Here is a 20186-nt window from a genome sequence, read left to right on the forward strand (position 1 = left end):
ACATCTCCTGTTTAATCACTCTTAACATGATAAAAATTAGCAAGTTAAGTTTTCAGGCTTTAAAATTACTTTCAGAAATGTTTTTTTTTTTTTTGCACTTCTGAAAACCTTTTGGAAAATACATACGTTGCAGATTTTGGTTTTCAAACAAACCCACATTATTAATTTTTTACATTTTCCTGGAACACATTTTAAAACATCAACCAAACATCTGTTAAAGCTTTTAGGTGACAAATTTATGTAAATATATTTATTTAATATATCATTTATTTATATATTTAACATACAGTGCTGATCACAATCTTTGACGTCTGATTTTTAAGCATAAAATTCTATTTAACAATTTTCTCAAAATATTTTGAATTCTGTGCTTAAAATGTAGGCGTGTAAATCATTCTGGCCAACACTTTTACAGCCTTAGCAAGGGTACAGGAGGGAGGTGCTTTGCACTACATTAAATAAGACAGGATAGGAAAGCAAGAGGAGAGCAGCACACATCAGCATTGTAGTTTGGTTTAGCGTCGGCTAAACTCACAGGAGATAATTAGGATCTTCGTTGCATCTGTAAATCAGTGAAACTTAATGTAAAACAGTGAAGACTTGTATATGCCTCATTAAGTACATGTGAGTGTGCTGCTCTTAACAGTAAAATGTTAGTAATGTGCAAATAATGTAATGTTTTATTTCCCATTACAGAAAAAAAAGACTATTTTCAGTTGAATCGGTGAGTACATAATATCACCATCCACAACTTTTATGGAAAAATAGTATTCTCATATCAACAGTACTTATAAATGCAGAACATATAGCAATACGTATGTATTTAAATAAATGTGTTTAAGTAAATTCCAGTGGAGCTTTTCACATCCCAGATCCAGCTGTGTTTGCTGGTCTCCCTGCTTCGACACAGCAGGGATGGTGTCATTCTGCGGGCCAGGACTTGTGGGGGTTTGTGGGGCTCCTCGGTTGGGCCTTTGGACTCCCCTGAACAGAGAAAAATTAAGGAAAGGGTTAAGGCGTGCAAGTAAATATACACAGTACTTACTTTACTTTAAACGTTTCTGTAAATATGCAGTAAGGTGATGGCCTTTTGGCCTTCACTTATTCTCGATTAGATTCAAGTTGGGACAAGAAACATTTTGGTTAAATTTAAAGGTTTAAATTTAAACGTAAACCTGCCAGGTTGTAGCTTAGCTAACTGTATTGCTACACTATTTGTTTTTTTTCCCCCCTTTCAGATTTTAGAGTTTATTTAGGTGTTTTGGGGTCAGAAAAATCACAGCAGCGGGAATTGTAAGAGCAAATATCTAAAATGAATTCATGTTGAAGTCATGTTGAGCTTTCGTCTTCCAAATTCTGGTATCTGCATATGTTTATATGTCTAGTTTGCTTCCTAATGCTAAAAAAAAAAAAAAACAACTCACAGCTCATCACCAAACTTTGGATAAAGTTTCTCTTGTTGGTGTTATTTTATCCATTCTAATCTACTTACAATTAGTAGTCGATTAATGGTCTTACGACAGTGAGAGATAATTGACGACAAGACCGTGGCTTGTTCAAAACTGTATATATATATATTGCCCCTTTCTTCTCATGCTGCGTCCAGACCAAACGCCTTTTCAGCATTATAAAGGTATCCAACGCTTCAACTTTGACGTTTGTGCGCATAAAAGTTTGACGCGCTGTCTAGAGCCTCAATGCTCTGATAGCGCATTTGGCAAAGTGGCTCCTGTTGGGAGGCGCTGCCCTGTTCTTTTCCTCTGCTGGACTCTTTTGAAAAATACAGATTTCAGCTGAAGAGAATATGTCCATCTGTCTCAGGTTAGTGGACATCTCGATGTTAACGTCAGTAATCCAAAGTAAGAATATTTTTCCTGTTTAGTGCCTCCCACTACGTCAGCAGAGTTGAAGTCTTTCTGATTGGTTGACGCCCCGTGTCCAGCTGCAAAAGTTCAGATTTTCCAACTCTTGCGTCGGCCTCTCTAGAGGAACTTAATGCACGTCAAACCAAGTTTGCAGAAGAGCAGAAATCCTCAAAACGCACAGAGCAACATGCATCTGACGCACCGCTGGACCTCTCTGAGCCCCCCGAGGCGCATCCACCACAGACTGTGCATGTAAACCCAATGCCCTTGATGCTCAAAAAGCGTTTGGTCTGAACGTAGCATCAGACTGGTTGTGATTCACTGATGACACTAACTGCTTCTCAGAGGGGTGGGGATGCTAGTATGGAGCCTACTTTACCCATACGCTGTATATACCTTATGCACCTCCTTCTGCTTAATGAGCTGATGTGATAAGTGAATTTCTCCACTGTGAGATCAATAAAGTCTATCTTATCTTATACCCATGAGGTCTCATGTAGGCCGGGCCCTGCGACCACCTTTCCCTTTGAAAGACTTTGTTTAAAGTACGTTCAGTCTGTTAGCAGACAGTATTGTGTTCTGCTTTACTATTGTTTTTGGCAACGAGATACAAAATGCATCCTCCTTCAGTGACCGTAACGCCATTCAGCCGTGCTGCATGATGGGGCAGCTCAACTTCAAATCTGCTGATGCTTTCATAAGGATCCTATTTGTTTCACACATTTTATTCTATTCAACTTATTTGTTTCTCTTTAGTAAGCTTATAGGTTCCTGTTTAATTGTATTTTATAAATAAGTTTAATGTGTGAGAAAACCACGTTTTTGTTTATTCGGTCAGTATTTAATACAGGTGGCATAATAAATTGAGAAAATATAGTGATGTGCCTCTTTTATAACTCAGCATCATGTAAAAGATTTTAGCCCTTCATGTTATGGAAAGACTCTCTTGATATAAGAGAAAACTAGTTTTTAGGAAAATGGCCACTTGTCAATTAACTTTAGATTAACTCATTAAATCGATAACCACTAGTTGTTCTTTAGCCCACTCCCTGGGATGAGAAGCAACCTGATTAATGGACTATTGGGACGCTTCAGTTTGCACGATGCAGGACCTTCATGTGGCGGCGCTAATTTTTATTCTCTGGGCAATGTTTTTCAGAGAGTAGTCATCTTGCAATCTGAAAGCTGTGGGTTTGATTCCGCCTCCCTGCTGCCTCAAGTCGATGTGCCCCTGGGCAAGGGATTAAATCCAGTTGCCTACCAATCTGTTTATGTGAGTGTGATTGGGTGAATGTGGCCCTGGTGGAAATAGCTTTAAGTCTGTGATGGCGACCCCAAGTGAGCAGCTGTTGTTACTACATGTTTTCCAGGTGGTCCATTTTTAAAAGTGCGGTGTGAAAGTGAACTGTATGAGCAAAATGCTGATTGTGCGCTCCTCATTTTTATAGCTTGTTCTCTATAAACCCACCTGCCGCGGTTGACAGAAACAGCTCTGTCCTCATGTCCAGCTACGACTTGGTGCAAAGACTAGGAATGGAGTCACCCAGCAGTCCTTGAAGCCTCTTAGCATCGGTTTTCCTCATGCAGGGCTTCTTTTTTCCCAAACCAATGATAGCTGCTAACTTTTCTATAGCATCAACTATTGCTAACACAAAATGATGGCCTATCATTGTGTCAGTCAAAAATTACAGTTGAAATTTATTGTTATAAAGTGAACTTTTAGTTTATAAAATGGTCTTTCTTAGTTTAAATCTTTCAAATCTTAGCGTTTATGTTGCTGGTAAACTACCTGGCCAATATTTTTCAGTAAGACAGCAGAATATTTCTAGATAGACATCAGCAGTAAAACACAATCCTTTCACTGCTGGATTTGTCAAGGACACATTTGAAGCTCATAAAGAGCTTCAACAGCAAAGGCTCTATCCCGCAATTATGCCTTGTAATGTCAAATTAGAAAGTCCTGTTCTCTGTTTTTAAACCCAGGGCTCTCTGACGGCGGGTTTACTGGTGGAAGTAGAATGGGAGGGAGATGTTTTTGTTTTTATGCTCCTCCCCTGTCTGCTTATATCCTTAGATATAGATATTAGATATAAACCTTTATTTTTTTTAAATTAACTTATAAAATGAGCCTGCCAGCACCGTTCTAAAGCTAGAGGTTGGCTTGGCATTGGTACTGCACTTAGTTTACAATGATACAATTTGAATAATCACTTGTTTCAAAAAACACAATAACTTTAAAAATAAAACACATTTCTATAAAGGTTTGTTGACACCTGCTGGTTATACAGTACTGTAGTTTTTTCTTTGCAAAACCAGCATGCAACAAAATCTGAGGTAAATGGGACGCTGTATTTATGCAGACTGGTAAAGCTGTGTTTATCGTTACATATGATGCTTGCTTGCTATAGAAAAGCTATTAGGTTTGTAGCTATACACAGCCATCTAGGTGTTAAAATTAAAATAAACACAGAACCTTGACAACCCTCAGATAAAACGTATTTTTCCCAAGATGGCGACGTGGGACTTTTTTTGGTTTGTCTTCGTGTTTTTGTTTGCGTTATCGCTTCTCCATGCTTTGACCCAATATAAGGGGAAGAGCTGTTTGATCTGAGCTGTTTGATCTGAGATTCTGCCCTTGAGTCCACGGATCGTACCGACCACCCTAACTGGACTTTATCCTTCCCGATCTGCAACGAACAACAGAAGCACCCCTCTACCCGCCCTCGAAGGCCCAGATGTGCTAAAGGTTGACTCACACAGACCAGCGAAAGTAAGGTCCCTCGCCAACAAACTCATCGAGATACGGTTAAGAATCGCTGAAGGTAAGCGGGATAGCTGTGAAACTGTCCCGGCACCGTGGTGCAGCTAGCAATCCGCTCTCTGTTCAGAGTCAATTGAACAGCAACTGCATAGAGGAGGAAAGGAGGCGTGGCGACATACAGTCTCAACGCCTGGTGCACAGATCAGAACCTTCTGATCCCCTGACCTGGAATATCTAGGTCAGTGGATCTAGGTTAAATATAATATATTGGAACAAATGTTTATCGAATTATTCCAATGTAAAGTTTCACAATTATAAATCAGGTATTGTTTTCTAATCTTAAAAAAAATAAAATAATAATCATCTGTCTCCTGCTTCTTGCTGCACAGCTTAACCACCAGGTGGAGCTCTCGGCTCTCCTGGTGGCTCGGACATTGAATCAGCCGCTCCCAAATCTTATTTCTTTCATCTGATGACGGCCGACTCTTCTTCTGACTCGGCTTCCACAGGATAGTTGACTGAACTATTTCTACAGAAAAGCAAGACTCCTCCCTACTTTCTGCGTTGTCAGCCATTGTAGCAGCAGGTGGTTTATCACAAAGGAGCGCAACAGAATCTCAGAAGAAGACTCCTTTTTAGTGAGATTTATGACCACATATCTCAACCATAATTTATTTTAGAACAGTTTTGTCAACGTAATCTTTCCATTCAGTTTTTTTTTTTTTTTTTTTTTACGATTCATGTCACAGGCACTTTAATCTCTTACAAAAAACATGTACACATTGTTTGTTATTACCTGTTCCCATTGTTTATTTATTGCTTGTTATTTTTTGTCTGTACCCTGAACTGGAGCATGTCCCAGAAAAATAATTTCACCATGGTAGCACGTGGTGACAAATTTACAAGAATTAACATGTTTGATCAAAACATTTTAAAAGTCCTGTTAATTTTCTGCCTTCTCACAGAGTGCTGTCTGCAGAAGCTTGGTAAAGTCTAAAGGGGGCAGCATTGTGCTGCAAATCAGCGCTGCCCACACCCATAACACTTCTAGGCGCTCTCCTTTAAATACAAGAGGAGTTCCTCACTCTAAATGTATTTTTAAGCCTATGACCTTTAATTTGTCTTGATTTTGCTTTCATTTAAACAGAATTTTCTCACTTGACTCTTGAGAATAGTCAAATTTTTCAACGTGTGAGCTAATGACTGCAGAACTGGATAAAATGCTGCACGGTTTTCCTTCATCCTTTTCGCTTAACCAGGTGATTTTAGTTCCCGTCTATGCCGTGGAGCTGGAAACTGAAATGATAGGAACTAATCTAAACTTTTTTTTGTTTCTGAACCTGGATTCCACACCTCTGAATAAATGCAGGCTTTAAATGTACATTGTATGTAATAATAAACATACATCCACATGTTGTGTTTGACCACACACAGCCCCACAAAGCGACAGACGCAATAGAGAATGGACTCACCAGAGCAGTCTGGGTCTTGGCATAGTTCATATGGGCATAGAGAAGCACAGCTGTGTCATTGTGAGCCGCCTCCAGTGCAATGGACAGAGCATTACTGCCATCCTGCAGAAGGAAACAGGCCAGAGAGAGGAAATGTCAGATCATTGTCCATGAAAGACCCCACCACCACCACTGCCACCCGAGTCTGAGTACATTGCAGTTTGAAATGAGCCGCGTGATTCACATTGTGCACGGTTGTTACTTTTTTTTTTCTTCCCCCAGTGGTTTAAACAGTTAAGCAATTTGATAATTATGGTCAGGTAAATTAGTGTCATACATCTGTGATTGACCAGTTAAAAACAAAAAACAAGACATTCCTCTAAAACCCTCCTCAGTGTTCTTTGTTGTTTACCACATTACAAAGCAAGTCGCTGTATGAGGATGTGTAACATGTTAGAAATGCAGAGCCTTCCAGAGGCGTTCCTAGGCCTACAACGTCTTCACACTTTGAAGATTGACTGTAGTGGGATAAAGTGATGAATTGTGATTGTATGTGAGACAACAGAACATAGTGTAAACCCCGAAAGGTTTGGCTTGTATTTGTATCAAGCTGCCCTGATTAAGCACTTTGTAAAAACACTTTTTGTTGTAATTAAAGCTGCAACTCTGCCCGACTGTTTCTACCAGCATTGCACCTTCCGAGACTTCATTTTTAGCCCTCTTTATATATTACCTAACAGCTCAAGCTGAGTCAGATTGAATGGATCGTGTCTATGAAAATTATCTCTTTGCCACAATTGTATTTATATCTGGACTTTTAACTAGACAATTCCAACACACCAGTTCAGGGTAATGTGCAGTGTTAGTTTCTCATCACGCGGTGTTCTTCATGTGATCCAAAACCTTGGTTTTACTCTGGTATTATGAGAGCACCTCCTTCTCTCCCTCCTCAATACCCCATTATGTTTGGTTTGTAGCTTATCTTATGGTTGGGTTTGTTCTGTATTTGCTTATTTCTGGTTAGTTGTGGGTTTTGCATTAATCCATTTTGGTTTATTTCAGGTATTCCCTCTTCAGGTTTTATTTCTTTAGTATAATTTAACAAATTAAATTTTAATTTAACCAGAAAATCCTTGTGTGGTCTCTTTTTAATGTTTTCCCACCAAACGAGCCTGGTGGACATAACAAGGCCAAAATGAAAAGCAAAATTAGTAGTTGTCTTTTCAACCGGCTCTCCCGCCCAAACCGTGGGTTACTGTAGCTTTTTAGCCGACTAATGCTCTGACTGTCTGGCCTGTTGGGGTTGGTGGGTGGCTAATGCTGTGTTCCAGTTGGAGCTCGGACATCCTGACCTCCGGTCGGATGAATCAACTGGAACAGCTGCTGAAGTGAGACCTTCCCCACGCAAAGTCAAATTTATTAAGGCCAATTGTCAGATTCCCCATGGCAGCTCCACACGTTAACAACAGTAAGCTGTGATTAAAACATTTTCATTTCACAAGACAGTGGTGCGTCTACAATCAGTGTTAAATGCCACAGGTGCAACTCTTAACCGGACAAATTAAAAGTGGTGTTTGCATGGGGAAAGTACAGCTTTCTACGACGTTCAAAAGAGGTACTACGAATAAAACAACAGTTTTCCTGGCAGTCAGCATATTGGAATCCTGACTTTTGTTTTTATTTTGGACTCCTGACCTCTAGGAAACTGGAACACTGTTACACAATTCCTAGCTCCTAGTTCCCACTTCTGAGGTAAATGTAACGTAGAAAATGTCTTAACTTAAATTCTGCAACATTTTCTAGATCTTTGTGATGCTGTTATTACCAATTAGGTGACTACTTACTTCTGAACTGGCTGCACTTGATTGTTTTTTTTTTTTGGGGGGGGGGGGGGGTTATAAGAGTACTGGGAGCTGAATCTACAGGTATATGCATGCTATATTTAACATTTTCATTTGTGTATGTATACCCAGGGGCAGAGCTAGAGGGGGGCCAGGGGGGCAATGGACTCCTTTGTAATCTGATTGGCCCCGTAGGTGCCCCCCCCCCCCCCCCCCCGATGACTGACACGTCACAATACCAGGTGCCTCCTGTACAGTAGATGACGCTATGTAACACAAATGGTTCCAATCCAACCAACTAGAGGAAGAACTTTACAGTATATAAAAGTAAATTAGAGAATAAACAAAGAATCAAAAACTGAAGAAAGAATTGCAGAAAAGATTAGATGTGGAAGAACAGGAAGATGGTTTTATTTAGGATTAAAAAGGCAGGAAACAAGAAAGACTGGATTATAACTATACTTCATTATACTTTTAAAAATACAAAAGTATAATACAGGGAGTTGTGACCACTGGGGGAGGATGAAACGGTAGAACTCGTTATATTTGGTATGTGTGAAATATAAGCATGAAAGAGGATTTAGACTAGAATATGAAAAGATTAAATAAAGGTTTAACATAATAGGCATATTTTAAATTGACTTATAGAGCAAACAGAAATTAATTAACTAATTTATTAAAGAATGTTAAGTTATGTTTTCTTCTTTTTTTATCCAGTAAATGTGATGTAATGGTCTAACGTAAGGGAGAGTTTTTATTTTCATTTCTTTTTACCCTCCTAAAGGGAAAGAGGGGCAGTGTTTAGAGATAATTTTAGCTGATGTAGCACTTTGTTTTAAAAGGGGTACTTGAGATGTTGATGGTGAAGTTGACCGTTTTCCTAATTGGATCTGGTTTGATAACCTTTATTAAACCCGGGCGTCCCTCTGGTCTGGTCAACAGGGTGGTAAGTTTGAGAAACAACCCCCCAATAAAAAAGCCTGGCTCTGCCACTGTGTATACCTCCTTTTTCTTCCACTTCCCAAGCGTGCATTTTATGTTGGTTTATCATAACGTGCATTGGTTTGACCTTGTGACGCTACAAATTATTAGAAAAATGGGGTATAAAGAGGGCTTTTGCAAAGGATTGGATGTCTGTGGTCGACACTGCAGCAACAGACGGCAGCACTAACACAAGGTTTCATGTTTCATCGGAAATAAAGGCTTTGAATATGTTCCACGTAGACAAAATAAATCAAAAATAAACTACAAGAATCAGTTCAATCCTGGAAAGAAGTATACGCTGGCACAAACCTACTTTTCACATCCTGTTGCTCAGCCTAACTCGTGGTTTATTAAGCCGTTTTGTTGTCTCAGTGGAGTTGAGGGGGAAAAGGGACTCTTTCCAAATGTCAAGCTGTGCTGCTCTGAAACTCTACCCAAAAGCTGCCTCTTCCCAAACGGCCCAGATGTGAACATTCACATATCTGTCTGCCTGGTTTCTCCCCAAGCATCCAGACAGAACAATTCACTGTAAATCACTTTAAGAATCACAAGGCTGAGCTAAGCAGGGGGGAAAAAAAGAGGCGAGAGAGGAAGTCTAACTCTAACAAGATTTTCACCAGGGAAGTTTTCTGTTCGCTGGCTCCCGGACCCTTTGGGGAACACGTCCAACCCTTGTTCAACATGTTTTTCTACAAACACAGGCAGTCGCTGTTGGTGTGTTTATGGGTCATTTAATGAAGTGTGCAGAGACTCGACATGAAGGTCTGCAGGGCCTCGCGTCTGAAATTATCAAGGCTGTGAACTAAGAGGTTTTTAATTCTCCCTCTGGGACATTTCGGCTGCATAGCGACAGGATTTCCTTTAAGCAGCACTGCTGAGTCAAAGGCAGATGACACTAATCTGATTGTGGTTCTTTGGAGTTTTATCATTACCTTCCTAAGTGAGAATATTTCAAGTAGCATGAGAGGAGGGTTACAAATATAGAGAAAAAATGAAGCCATTTCCTGAATAAGTTTAGCTAAACCCAGAGGAGAGCGATCTTGAATGTTTTCTAGATTTAGTGGTCGGATCATTTGGCTCAGAGTGGAAAAAGAAAATCAAATTTTTCTTGTCGAGTCAGCTAAAAAAAAAGGTTTTAGAGGTGAAATGGCTCACATTGTCCACGATGGATATGTCGCAGCCAGGCTGTTCCAGGAGCAGTTTGACGATCTCGGCGCGGCCGTGCTCGCTGGCACACATCAGAGCCGTGGATCCCTCGTCGTCCTGAATGTTTACGTCGGCGCCACACTGGAGCAGGGCCTGCACCATCTCCTGCCGTCCGTGGCTCACCGCCAACATCAGCGCCGTCTGGCCTGCCTGGTAGAAGGAAAACACACACAGTTGGATTTAGCGTTGGGACAGAAACAAAGGAGATGGTGGAAAAAGAAAATGATCTTATGCAAAGGCATTACATTTTTTTTTAGTGCTTTGCACACAGTATGCTAGAGGTGAATGACGGTGTTCCCAATTATCGGTTATACCCGATATAACAGCAGGTAATGTTGACTAATGCTGAATTAGTTCAGTTTGATTGCTGTTGGTCCACTTTCTGATTTTATGTAAGCTACACCCACAGCAAGCTGTCCAGGTGACATTTGAGCAAACACTTTAAAAAAAGGAACAGTGTTTGTGTCCACTTGCTAAACTTGATCAGGCATAAAATTATGACCACCTGTTTGTCGCCCTTTTGCTGCCAAAATGATCCTGACCTGCATTGAGGTATTACGCCACCACTGTGTCCACCATAATTAGGCAAGCTGAATTTTGAGAGTAAATGTCAGACCTCAAAAATTAAGAATGTTAATTTGAGTTTTTTATCAACTAAGAATATCTATCTATCTGTGCACATTACTGGGCCTCTATTGTTGTATAAAGTGATTATGCAATTAAATTAATAATGAAGAGTTTTCTATCTCACTAGTTGGTTTTTATCTGTTAAAAATGTTCAGCTGTAGATTTTGAATTGTTTCTTATCCTTCCTTTGACATCAAAAACAACAAACCTTTTGTTTAACAGCAAACAGAGCCTCCCAGACCCAATTCTTTGCAGTCCTTTAATGCCCTGGAGCGCCGCCGTGCATAATAACCACGGTTTCCGGTGCCACTGTTTGAAAAAATTGTTTTCTAAAACATGGCCGCAGCTTTAGGAGGTAATCTGGGTGCATCCGAAAAGGTCTAATTGGTAAGGAGTCAAAGCGGAAGTGTGTCAGTAGGAAAATACCTGGAAATGCTTTGTTACATTACCTACTGTAATTAATTTCCAACTTTGTTATAGCTAATAAGTCATATTTCTAATTATTATTATGCTTAACGTTTTTTGTTAGATCCATCTTTGCATCTGGAAATTGAGAAGCTTATTTTATTTCTTCAATAAATTGTACACAGACAAAGATAATTAAAAGTAAAAGTGACTTTTACTGGTGTTATCTATTTATTCCTGCACATATCTCCATTTTGCCAGTTGTAAAGTTAATAAAAAACAGCAGAAACTGGTAAATTTTTAATTTCCGACCTTAAATTCTGTTGCCTGCCACATGTTTTGTTCCCCGCAGCAACAATAACGAGCTCCAGTAATTGGATTTATAGAGAACGATGCCATAAATTCGGTCCCATGACTGAGCAGTCAGGCGCCACAAACCCTACAGAACCTGATTAAATCAACTGCAGAGATAAAACCACTTAAACTGCATTTCCTCACAATAGCAACACATTCTGGTGTTTAAACTCTAGCTCCCTGGGCTTGAACCGCTTCACTAGAATGTGAGCAGGTCATTCCTTCAAGTCTCGTTTCTGAATTTGGAGAACAGAAGACGAGAGCTGTCTCACTTATAAGGAACACGCTTTGATAAAATGGGAAAACAAAGAGGAGGATAAGAATAAGATTATTGTTTTCATCTGATCATGTCAAGAGAACATCGGGTAAATGTCAGCAGTGACGTCAACAATGCAGAGCTTTGATTCAGGATCGTTATTAGCTGGAGGACAAGCAGGTCAGTTTGTGTTTTCAGAGCATGGAAGATATCTAAAGGGCGACAACGGTTTTTAGAAACCAAACAAGGGCTGCAGAAAGGTAGCATAGGCCTAAAATATCATGTACTAAAATAATGTAAGGAAATATCAAAATCACAAATCTTGAGAGAGTGATCGCAAAGTTGTTGTTGTTTTTTAGCTAAATAAATAAGTCAGATATGACAATCTGCCTTTTTAAAATATATCTTTAAAAAAAATGTAAGACTTGAAGCAATGTAATGCAGCATTATGGGACCGTTTAGCTTGCTCTTGGTGGTCTAAAGGTCATACTCCCCAAGACCAGAGACACTTTGAAACAAAAGCAGATTTATTTCAGGTTAGGACATTTCATATTTCACAATAACTCAAGGGCAGAACCCCAGGGAAGTCCTCATGGGTTCTCCTGCTACAGCCTTTGCATGTAATGGTTGTCCAACGCCACACAAGAAGAGGATTCAGAAACCTTTACAACCCTAAACAAACAGCTCAACAAAATTTGTTTAGTCACTAAAATAAACTAGCTTATTTTTACAACATTTACAACGGAAATTTTACTAAAAAACATCATCAATTTTACCATACAATGTTCCTTTTTATATAGAAAATTATGTGAAAAATCTTGTAGTTTGCAACCAAACACCCAAAAATCTTATGTGGAAATCGTATGCATATAATATATAAAACGCCCCAACCTGCTAAAGCTAGCAAATGTTATTACCTTTACATTTGAAAAAAATTGCTACATTGTTTTTAAAGCATTTTTTGGCCAAAATTGTAAAGAGGACCCCAGTGGGTTAAGGGCTAAAGAGCCACATGTGGCCCCAGAGCCGCAGGTTTCAGACCCCTGGCCTTGAGGATGTGTCGAGGACGATGTGTAAAGTCTCCTAAAAGTCTTTACCAAATACCGCCTTTGTATAAGTCCAAAAGCAAAGAGCAAAATGACATTATTTTGCTCTTGCTGCCCAGAGAGAGAAAAGAAATGTCTCTGTTGTTGACTTTTGTCCATCTTATTTAACAGGACTGGTACTAAGGTATAAAACCCGCAGGCTATTGGCTATGTTTTATTTTTTAATGCAAACTAAAACATAAAACGAGGCCTTTATTTATCGTTGAGTCTTGCCTTAGAATTAAATATGAATGCTTTATTATGGAGGACTCATTCTCAATTTCTGAAAATATGTACAGAAAAATATACAAAAATAAAATGGTGGTTATCGACTTGTTGAACAAGTGTCTTATAGTAAAGTTGATGAATTTCTATCTGCTTCAACTTAATTTTATTTAGTTTGCCCTGGAGAAAAAAATGTCTCTTTGGATTGGAAAGGCTGATCCTCGGGAAACAACTCCTGCTCATTAAAATCAAGCGAGTGAAGGTGTATCTCACCTGGCTGGCCTTGGCGTTGACGTTGCCCTGACTGAAGAGCTTCTTCACCACAGCCATGTCTTCCTCTTCTTTTACAGTGGAGAGCGCAGCCAGCATGATGGCCGTGTAGCCCGCCTTGTTCTGCTTATCCACGCAGCACACACCTGCAAGAACCGTGAGTTATTCTGACAGGCGGAAAAAAAACAGAAGAGCTTCCAGCAGACGTGTTGTTTCAGCTGTTCCAATAAAAAGGTCGTGTCCGCCGTATCTACATAAGTATCTGCGCCAAGAATTACATCAGCTAGAACCTGTCAGGAGAACCAAGTCACACTGGGAAGCCTTTAAGGTTGCACATCAACCGTGGAGCTTTTTGCTTCTACGTTGTTCTGCTGACAGCTGCTTTCAGAGCCGCTAAAGATCACTCAGCCAAGCTGTGAGTTATGAAAGGTTTCTATTGCAAAATGTTTAAGTTTCATTCTCATTCGTCTTGAATCGCTGGCTATTTACATCTGAGACAAGATGCTATTGGTGCGATTAATTTTTCCTCAGAAGTCTTCATTTCCAGGCTGTAGGTTAGAGAAATGGACCTTGAAAGTGGAAGGTCGCTGAACTGGCTACCATTAAAATGTGCTTATAAAAGGCAGAGTCGCTGGAATAAAGCGTTTGCTACTTGTGAACATGTTGCTGTATAGTTTGAATGCATAAAATAGGGGGAAATGTGTTATTGGCTTTTAATGGTGAACCTTTAACCAGAACAACAAGCAAATCTTGCTAGTTTTCCTACTTGGAACTGGACCACACTCAGATCCGACTTCAGAGGAAAATTAAATGGTTAAAACCAGATATTTGCATAAACTATATAGAAAAACTACGAGATTTTAAATCAGACTTAACTATTCCTAATTGTTTTTCTTCAGGCTCCAAAATTTAAAATCCTCGTCACCAAGTGTATTCATCTTTATAAAGTGTAAATCCTGCCCCCTGAGTGGCCTTTTGGCCAACTGTGGACACTGAGCCGCTCCTACCAGCATCTTCACAAAGTGTCTAGCTTTCATAACTACATTTTGCATCTCTGAGGCAGAGCACCCGTTTCCTTCCTGAACAGCATGATGGCTATATCCTTTTAATGTTTATACTTTTATATAACCGAGTCATTTTCCAGGCGTTTCCATCAGCTGTTCACTCACCAGTATCCAACAGCAGTCTGACGACCCCGAAGTTGGAGTGGGAGACGCTGTAGTGAAGAGCCGTGTTGCCGTTGCCGTCCGTCATGTTGACAACGTGCTCCAGCAGCGCTGAGGAAACCTCGGAGAAGGCCATGAGGTAGTCGGAGACCCGCGGCGGCTGAGCCATCTTTGCACTGGACACCCGGAACCACTCAAGCTGGACCGTGTGGGTGCTGGAGAGCTGAGAACAAGACCGGAGAGACATCAGCTGAAGGGCAGCAGTCTTTATTGAGGACTCCTACGTTTTATTCACAAGATGAGATTCATTTAATCAACAGAAATGTTTGTGCTTTTAATGATTTGATAGAAGTTTTCTTGGTGAGAGCGATTATACACCAACAAGTGTGTTGGGGCTTTTCTTTGAGCCAAGCAAGGTCAGAGTTATACATACAGGCTCCTTGCATATTGCCCTGTTATCGGAAACCTTTTATTTTAATATGGTTTAGGATTAATTCAGAAAATGAAATGTTAGCCTACAGTTTCTCTTCAGGGCCAGTTTTGATGTGTGACTGGGAGGATTTTAAGTTTCTACCACTAATTTTAGGTGAAGTTTGGAGGCTGACTTGCCATCCCTTTGTTCAGAGCACCAGAACCACAGGCGGGGGAATGGACCCTCAGCATCATGCTAACGTCACCATGCTTGGCATGTGGTTGACTGTGCTCAGGGTTGAAAGCCTCAGTTGCTTTTTACAAATGTCTTCTTGTGCTCAAACAGCTCAGTCTTTGTCTTATATCACAAGAAACTAGTCTGGTTATGCACTAGAGGTTGGGGATTACAACAATAAACTCTACTTCAAAATACATCTGTGCATAAATCCTGCAGCAAAAGCCTCGGGAAATAATTTTAATAAATGACCAAGTTTTCTTTGACTATCGCCATTTTCTCCCGTCTTCTCATTGTTCAACATGTCTGTTCATCTGAGCTGCCCCCTAGGGGTGTGACTTTGATTTATGGGTATTATTCATTAATCTGATTGGATGAAGAATAATACGAGAAGCACTGATTGGCTACGTGGATAATCTTAAAGTAACCAATTAGAGATCAGCATGAAGTCACATGGAAATCCTTGAGTTAAAACCATACATGAGTCTGGCGTCCCACATCATTAAACATATGTATGTAACCCAAAATGGAATGGCAACCTCAAAAAGACATTTTATGAGAGAACAGAATTACTTTTTATTTTGTAATTTATGTTTACTAAAATTAAATAATAATGTTAGAATTAAGCTTCTAGGGATTGGTCCTGGCCTGAACACTTGAAAATTGGTGGACTATTCCTGGACAGCTGACAACCAGTGTAATTGAGTTTTACCAACTCAAAAGTCCATAAAGGGTCAGAGACACAAAAAGACGTATTTTACTGACAGAATTCTTAAGACTCACAGAATTAAACCAGAATTTTGTCGATGGATTCAAAAAGTATGTGGCTTCCTTGCAACTTGTAAATGGACATTTATCCAAACATTAAACGAGGCTTTATATGTGACTCCAGTTGTAGTGATTTGAAAAAGCTTTGCTTTATTTTACATAATGAGATTTTAGTCTTGAAAACGTGTAGAGAAAACTGCAGGCACGCACCACTTCCTTACTCTTCAGCGTTTTCACGTCGTCGTTCAGGTGGTTCTTCAGAATGAGACAGGCTTCACGCATTTTTGAGCTGAACTCAAACCTGGAACAAACAAGCAGAGCTTACTCTCACTGACCTGATGCTTTAATCAGCATTAGAGCTCTGAAGTCAGGAAGTATCACTACATGCGGTATCTGAGACTCCATCATTGACCGTAGAAAAACTTTTTTGCCAGTCTACTTTTTAAACAACCCACTTTTCTTTCACAGCGTCTGATGAATAACTCGTGGCTCTCAGCGTTTCCTCATCCGTGTCGCTCTCATCCAGGTTGACATTTCTTTCCTCCTCAGACGTTTCTTCCTCCAATGCGGCCTCATCTTCCTCTGTACTATCCAAGCACTCGCCTTCTCCACTTTCTCCAGAAGAACTCCCAACTTCCTCCTCCTCCTCTTCCTCCTCCTCCTCCTCCTCGCTGGAGGTGGATTCATACCTGAAAGAGGAAAAAAAACCTTCACATATATAATATGTAGCTCATATTTTAACCTAGGTGGCTGTAATAGAGCGAGGATTAGTTTATTAGTCAAACCTTAAACCTGGACACAATGTTCTAACCTTTAGATTATGGGTCAGCCTCACTTTATTTTTGCAAAGGTAAAAATAAAGAGCAGGTGTCGTGTTGCCGTCACGTACCCTCCATTGAGAATCCCAACAAACTGCAGGCTCTTCTTACGATTCTCGCTCGAGTTACTCCCATCCTTCCTCTTCATGATTGATTTCAACATACCTATTTGTGTTGGAGAGACAAAACAGATTTGATTACATCTATAAACTCTAAAGAGCTTGGAAAATGTTATCTTATATTCCTATTTCTAAATTATTTTATAAAATGGGTTAAATGCTTAAGCAAACCAGATACATACAGTGAAACTGCACTATTCCTGTAAACAAGTCACAATTTCCTGAAGTTCACTGTTTTACATCACAGTATTTCTCTATACTCTGTCTTTAGAGCCATTTTCATTGCAACCCATTTAAGGAGGTTAGGTGAAGAGCTTAAAATTCAAGCCTCGTATGAGATTGTTGTATAAACAGAGGTTTTACTCACAAAACCTTAAAGAGTACATTAATTAACGAAAAGTAAACAATGGGACCAACAGTCAGATAACCAGAGCGGCAGAGAAACTTGTAAGAAAATAATCTAGGATACATTTCCTGTCAGATGTTTAAATGCTTCATAGTCAGGAAAAATAAAAATAAAAAATTCTCCCCCAGGTGTTTTGAGACAAGTTTTTTTTTAAGATCTAAAAAATGTGGCAGCATCATACTCTGGGGCTGTAAGTGGTTCTGGTGTATTCCACAAAATACATTGATACAGCAAAATAAAATATTCAACTTTCCCTAAAAATCAACACTTCAAGCCAGACGTGCCCAGCTGAGATAGGGCAGATGTTTAAACTCCACCTCCAAGCAATGTGAAACTCAGCTTTTTTCTAATTGGCTTGCAAGAGGAGGCTTAAATGTTTCCAAAATATATATTTTATATAATAAAATACATATTTATATAATATAGATTTACAGCTATTTAGACATATCTAATGCGGTTTAAACATGGCGGCCGTTTAGAAAAAAAAAAACATCTACCAGCTTAAACTGTCAATGTATCACGTGAAAATGGAGAATTCCTCCCTTCTAAGTTTTGTAAAGCTCGTCTGTAACACCATATCATCACTGACTTAATTTCTGTGCAAAATCAGGCTTATGATTAACCTTTAACGTCTTGCATTATGGATTATTGATACAATGCTGTGCGCAAGGGTACATTTTGATGATACAAGGGGTAAATGTGTTGAGCAAAGACTGTTTTGTATCCATAAAGAGTCCTACAGTGGAAACCAGCACTTTTATTTGACCACATTCTGACTTGTATGAGGTGAAGAATATGTTTAGCACAGTTTTGGAACATTGGCTAAATTTTGTCAAAATCACAGCCCTGCCCAGCACACTGCCGACTTAAACCTTTGTGGATATATAAAATCTGATGCTTTTCCAAGGTTTTCAAAAGAGTTTCCATGATGTTTTGTAATTTTCTATACAAAAAAAATGGGCAAGGCTAAATGTTTTTATTTTTTTCCCCCTTTGTTCAGTCACCAATAAATTAGACATACTAGTGTTTCCACTGGATTAAAAAAAATATTTTAATCAATACCCCACCCCCCAATGATTTAAATAAACTCATTAAAAACCATAAAAAGTACACCTGTCTGCAGAACTGTGTTGGACTTTCCTGATCTGCTGTTCATCCATAGATGTACTGCTGATCAGGAAACATAGCAGCTCAGGCTAACCCTCCCATCAGATCTGTAATTACGGTGTATTTACCTTGTATGTATGACAAATAAAGCACTTTACTTTAGATAGTTGGTAGTGGTTTTTCTTTGCTGTGAATAATCTTGACATGAGTAATGCATTTAATATGTTTGACTCAACAAAAACAAAACGCAGACATAAACACTGAGAAACATAACAGCCAAGCAGGCCAGTTAAAGCACTGGGTCCCCTTTTTACTGCACCATTTTTCTGACACGTCGGCTCCATAAATCCTGTTTTTTGTTTTTTTATACTGTTGCTCCATTTCTCTCCTGCTGCCTAGAGGCTACTTGGATAAATGAGACATTTTAAAATGTATCGTGTTTATTTTCTGACAATGGCTTTACCTAAAGCACTGTTGGTGTATTTATTGACAAATGGCAAATCTTAATTTAAATCTTAAACGCCTTTAATTGTACTGGTAAAGAAGTAACAGGTCATTTCTTTTCAGAGTGAACTGTTAAGTAGTGAAAAATAATTCTTCTGAGGAAGAGGGAATGCATCAAGATTAAAATTTGATGTTAAAGGAAGGTAGCAGTAGTGATAGTGTGTCGGCAAAAATACCTATACCATGACAGCAACATATACATCAGAGACAACACAAATCTAAAGGATAAAATAAATAAATATGGCAGGGAAAGTAAAAATTTAAAACCTCACCTTTCTCACTAGGTGTATACGTTTTTGTCTTAACTTAAAATTCTCATCAGATGTCTGAGACTTACAAAAGAATTGACACGATATCACGTAAACTTAGTTGTTAACCAAAGAGGAATTACACATGTAATAATGAACACGTGAAAAAAGATGATACGAAAGAAAGTAAAAGGCAAACTCCACCAAACTAAAGACAATAATCCATAGAAGAGGTCCCCATGGGAATGGGTTAAAATCACACCCCAGTAATCCACATGTGACAATTTTCCCATAGAGATGTCTTCAAGCTGTCATCATCAATCAACGCCTGACAAATAAGTGATACATTTCTGCGTTTAATACTTTCTTGTGCCATTCCTCCTTATTACATCAAATTTGTGGACCTTTTTTTTTTTTTTACTTCTCTATGTGTGAAAATATTAGTTGTTTCAACAATCTGTAAATAATTTAGGTCAAATCACATAGTTTATTAGAAATCTACACTACCAAAAGTATTTCCTGATAATTAAACCCCATTTTTACAATTTAAACCAGCTCAAGTATTTAAAATCTAGCAACCAGGCAGGTAGATTGTTTTGATTAGTAAATCCAAACCACTTGGGTCCTTTAATCAAAATACCTCTCTACTAAACATCCCACAGTCATCTGTTAAAGGTATAACCTGTGAAGGCGAATAGAAACCACTACTCAGTCATGGAAAAACCACAGAGTAGGGCACAGTGCATGCTGATGAGTACAATGTACAGAGTTTCCCAAGTCTCTGCAGAGTCAATAGTCCTCCAAACTTCATCACAACGTGGCGTGTAAAGCCTGGCTTATGTTTGACACATCTACAAGGTCTCCGCATGGCCTAAAGTTTCTGCTCCGTGCTCCTAGGAAAAGGTCTTAATTATGCGGACAGTCCCTCGCAGGAAAAACATGGAGGACGAGCAAGTACTCCTTCTGGCAGAGGTTCAGAAATATAAACATCTTCATGATTCGACCCATAAAGATCACCGTGATGAACAAATTGTTAACAATTCCTGGACAGTAGGAGCGCAATGCTGCCCTCTA

General features: G+C 39.3%; 1 protein-coding gene across 2 annotated transcripts in view; it reads right to left on the reverse strand.

Moving 5' to 3' along the window:
* Positions 1–221: 221 nt before the first annotated feature.
* Positions 222–20186, reverse strand: part of kank3 (KN motif and ankyrin repeat domains 3) — a 49204-nt gene continuing 29239 nt past the window's right edge. For both annotated transcript variants that reach the window (XM_036141001.1, XM_036141000.1), the window contains exons 5-12: positions 16800–16893; positions 16366–16599; positions 16121–16211; positions 14500–14719; positions 13334–13476; positions 10058–10258; positions 6099–6200; positions 222–984 (exon numbers count right to left, since the gene is read on the reverse strand). In XM_036141001.1, coding sequence (XP_035996894.1) covers positions 922–984; positions 6099–6200; positions 10058–10258; positions 13334–13476; positions 14500–14719; positions 16121–16211; positions 16366–16599; positions 16800–16893 — 1148 coding nt within the window. In that variant the 3' untranslated portion in view covers positions 222–921. The remainder of the gene's footprint in view (positions 985–6098; positions 6201–10057; positions 10259–13333; positions 13477–14499; positions 14720–16120; positions 16212–16365; positions 16600–16799; positions 16894–20186) is intronic.

Source organism: Fundulus heteroclitus, chromosome 9 (assembly GCF_011125445.2).
Source record: "Fundulus heteroclitus isolate FHET01 chromosome 9, MU-UCD_Fhet_4.1, whole genome shotgun sequence".
Lineage (NCBI taxonomy): Eukaryota > Metazoa > Chordata > Actinopteri > Cyprinodontiformes > Fundulidae > Fundulus > Fundulus heteroclitus.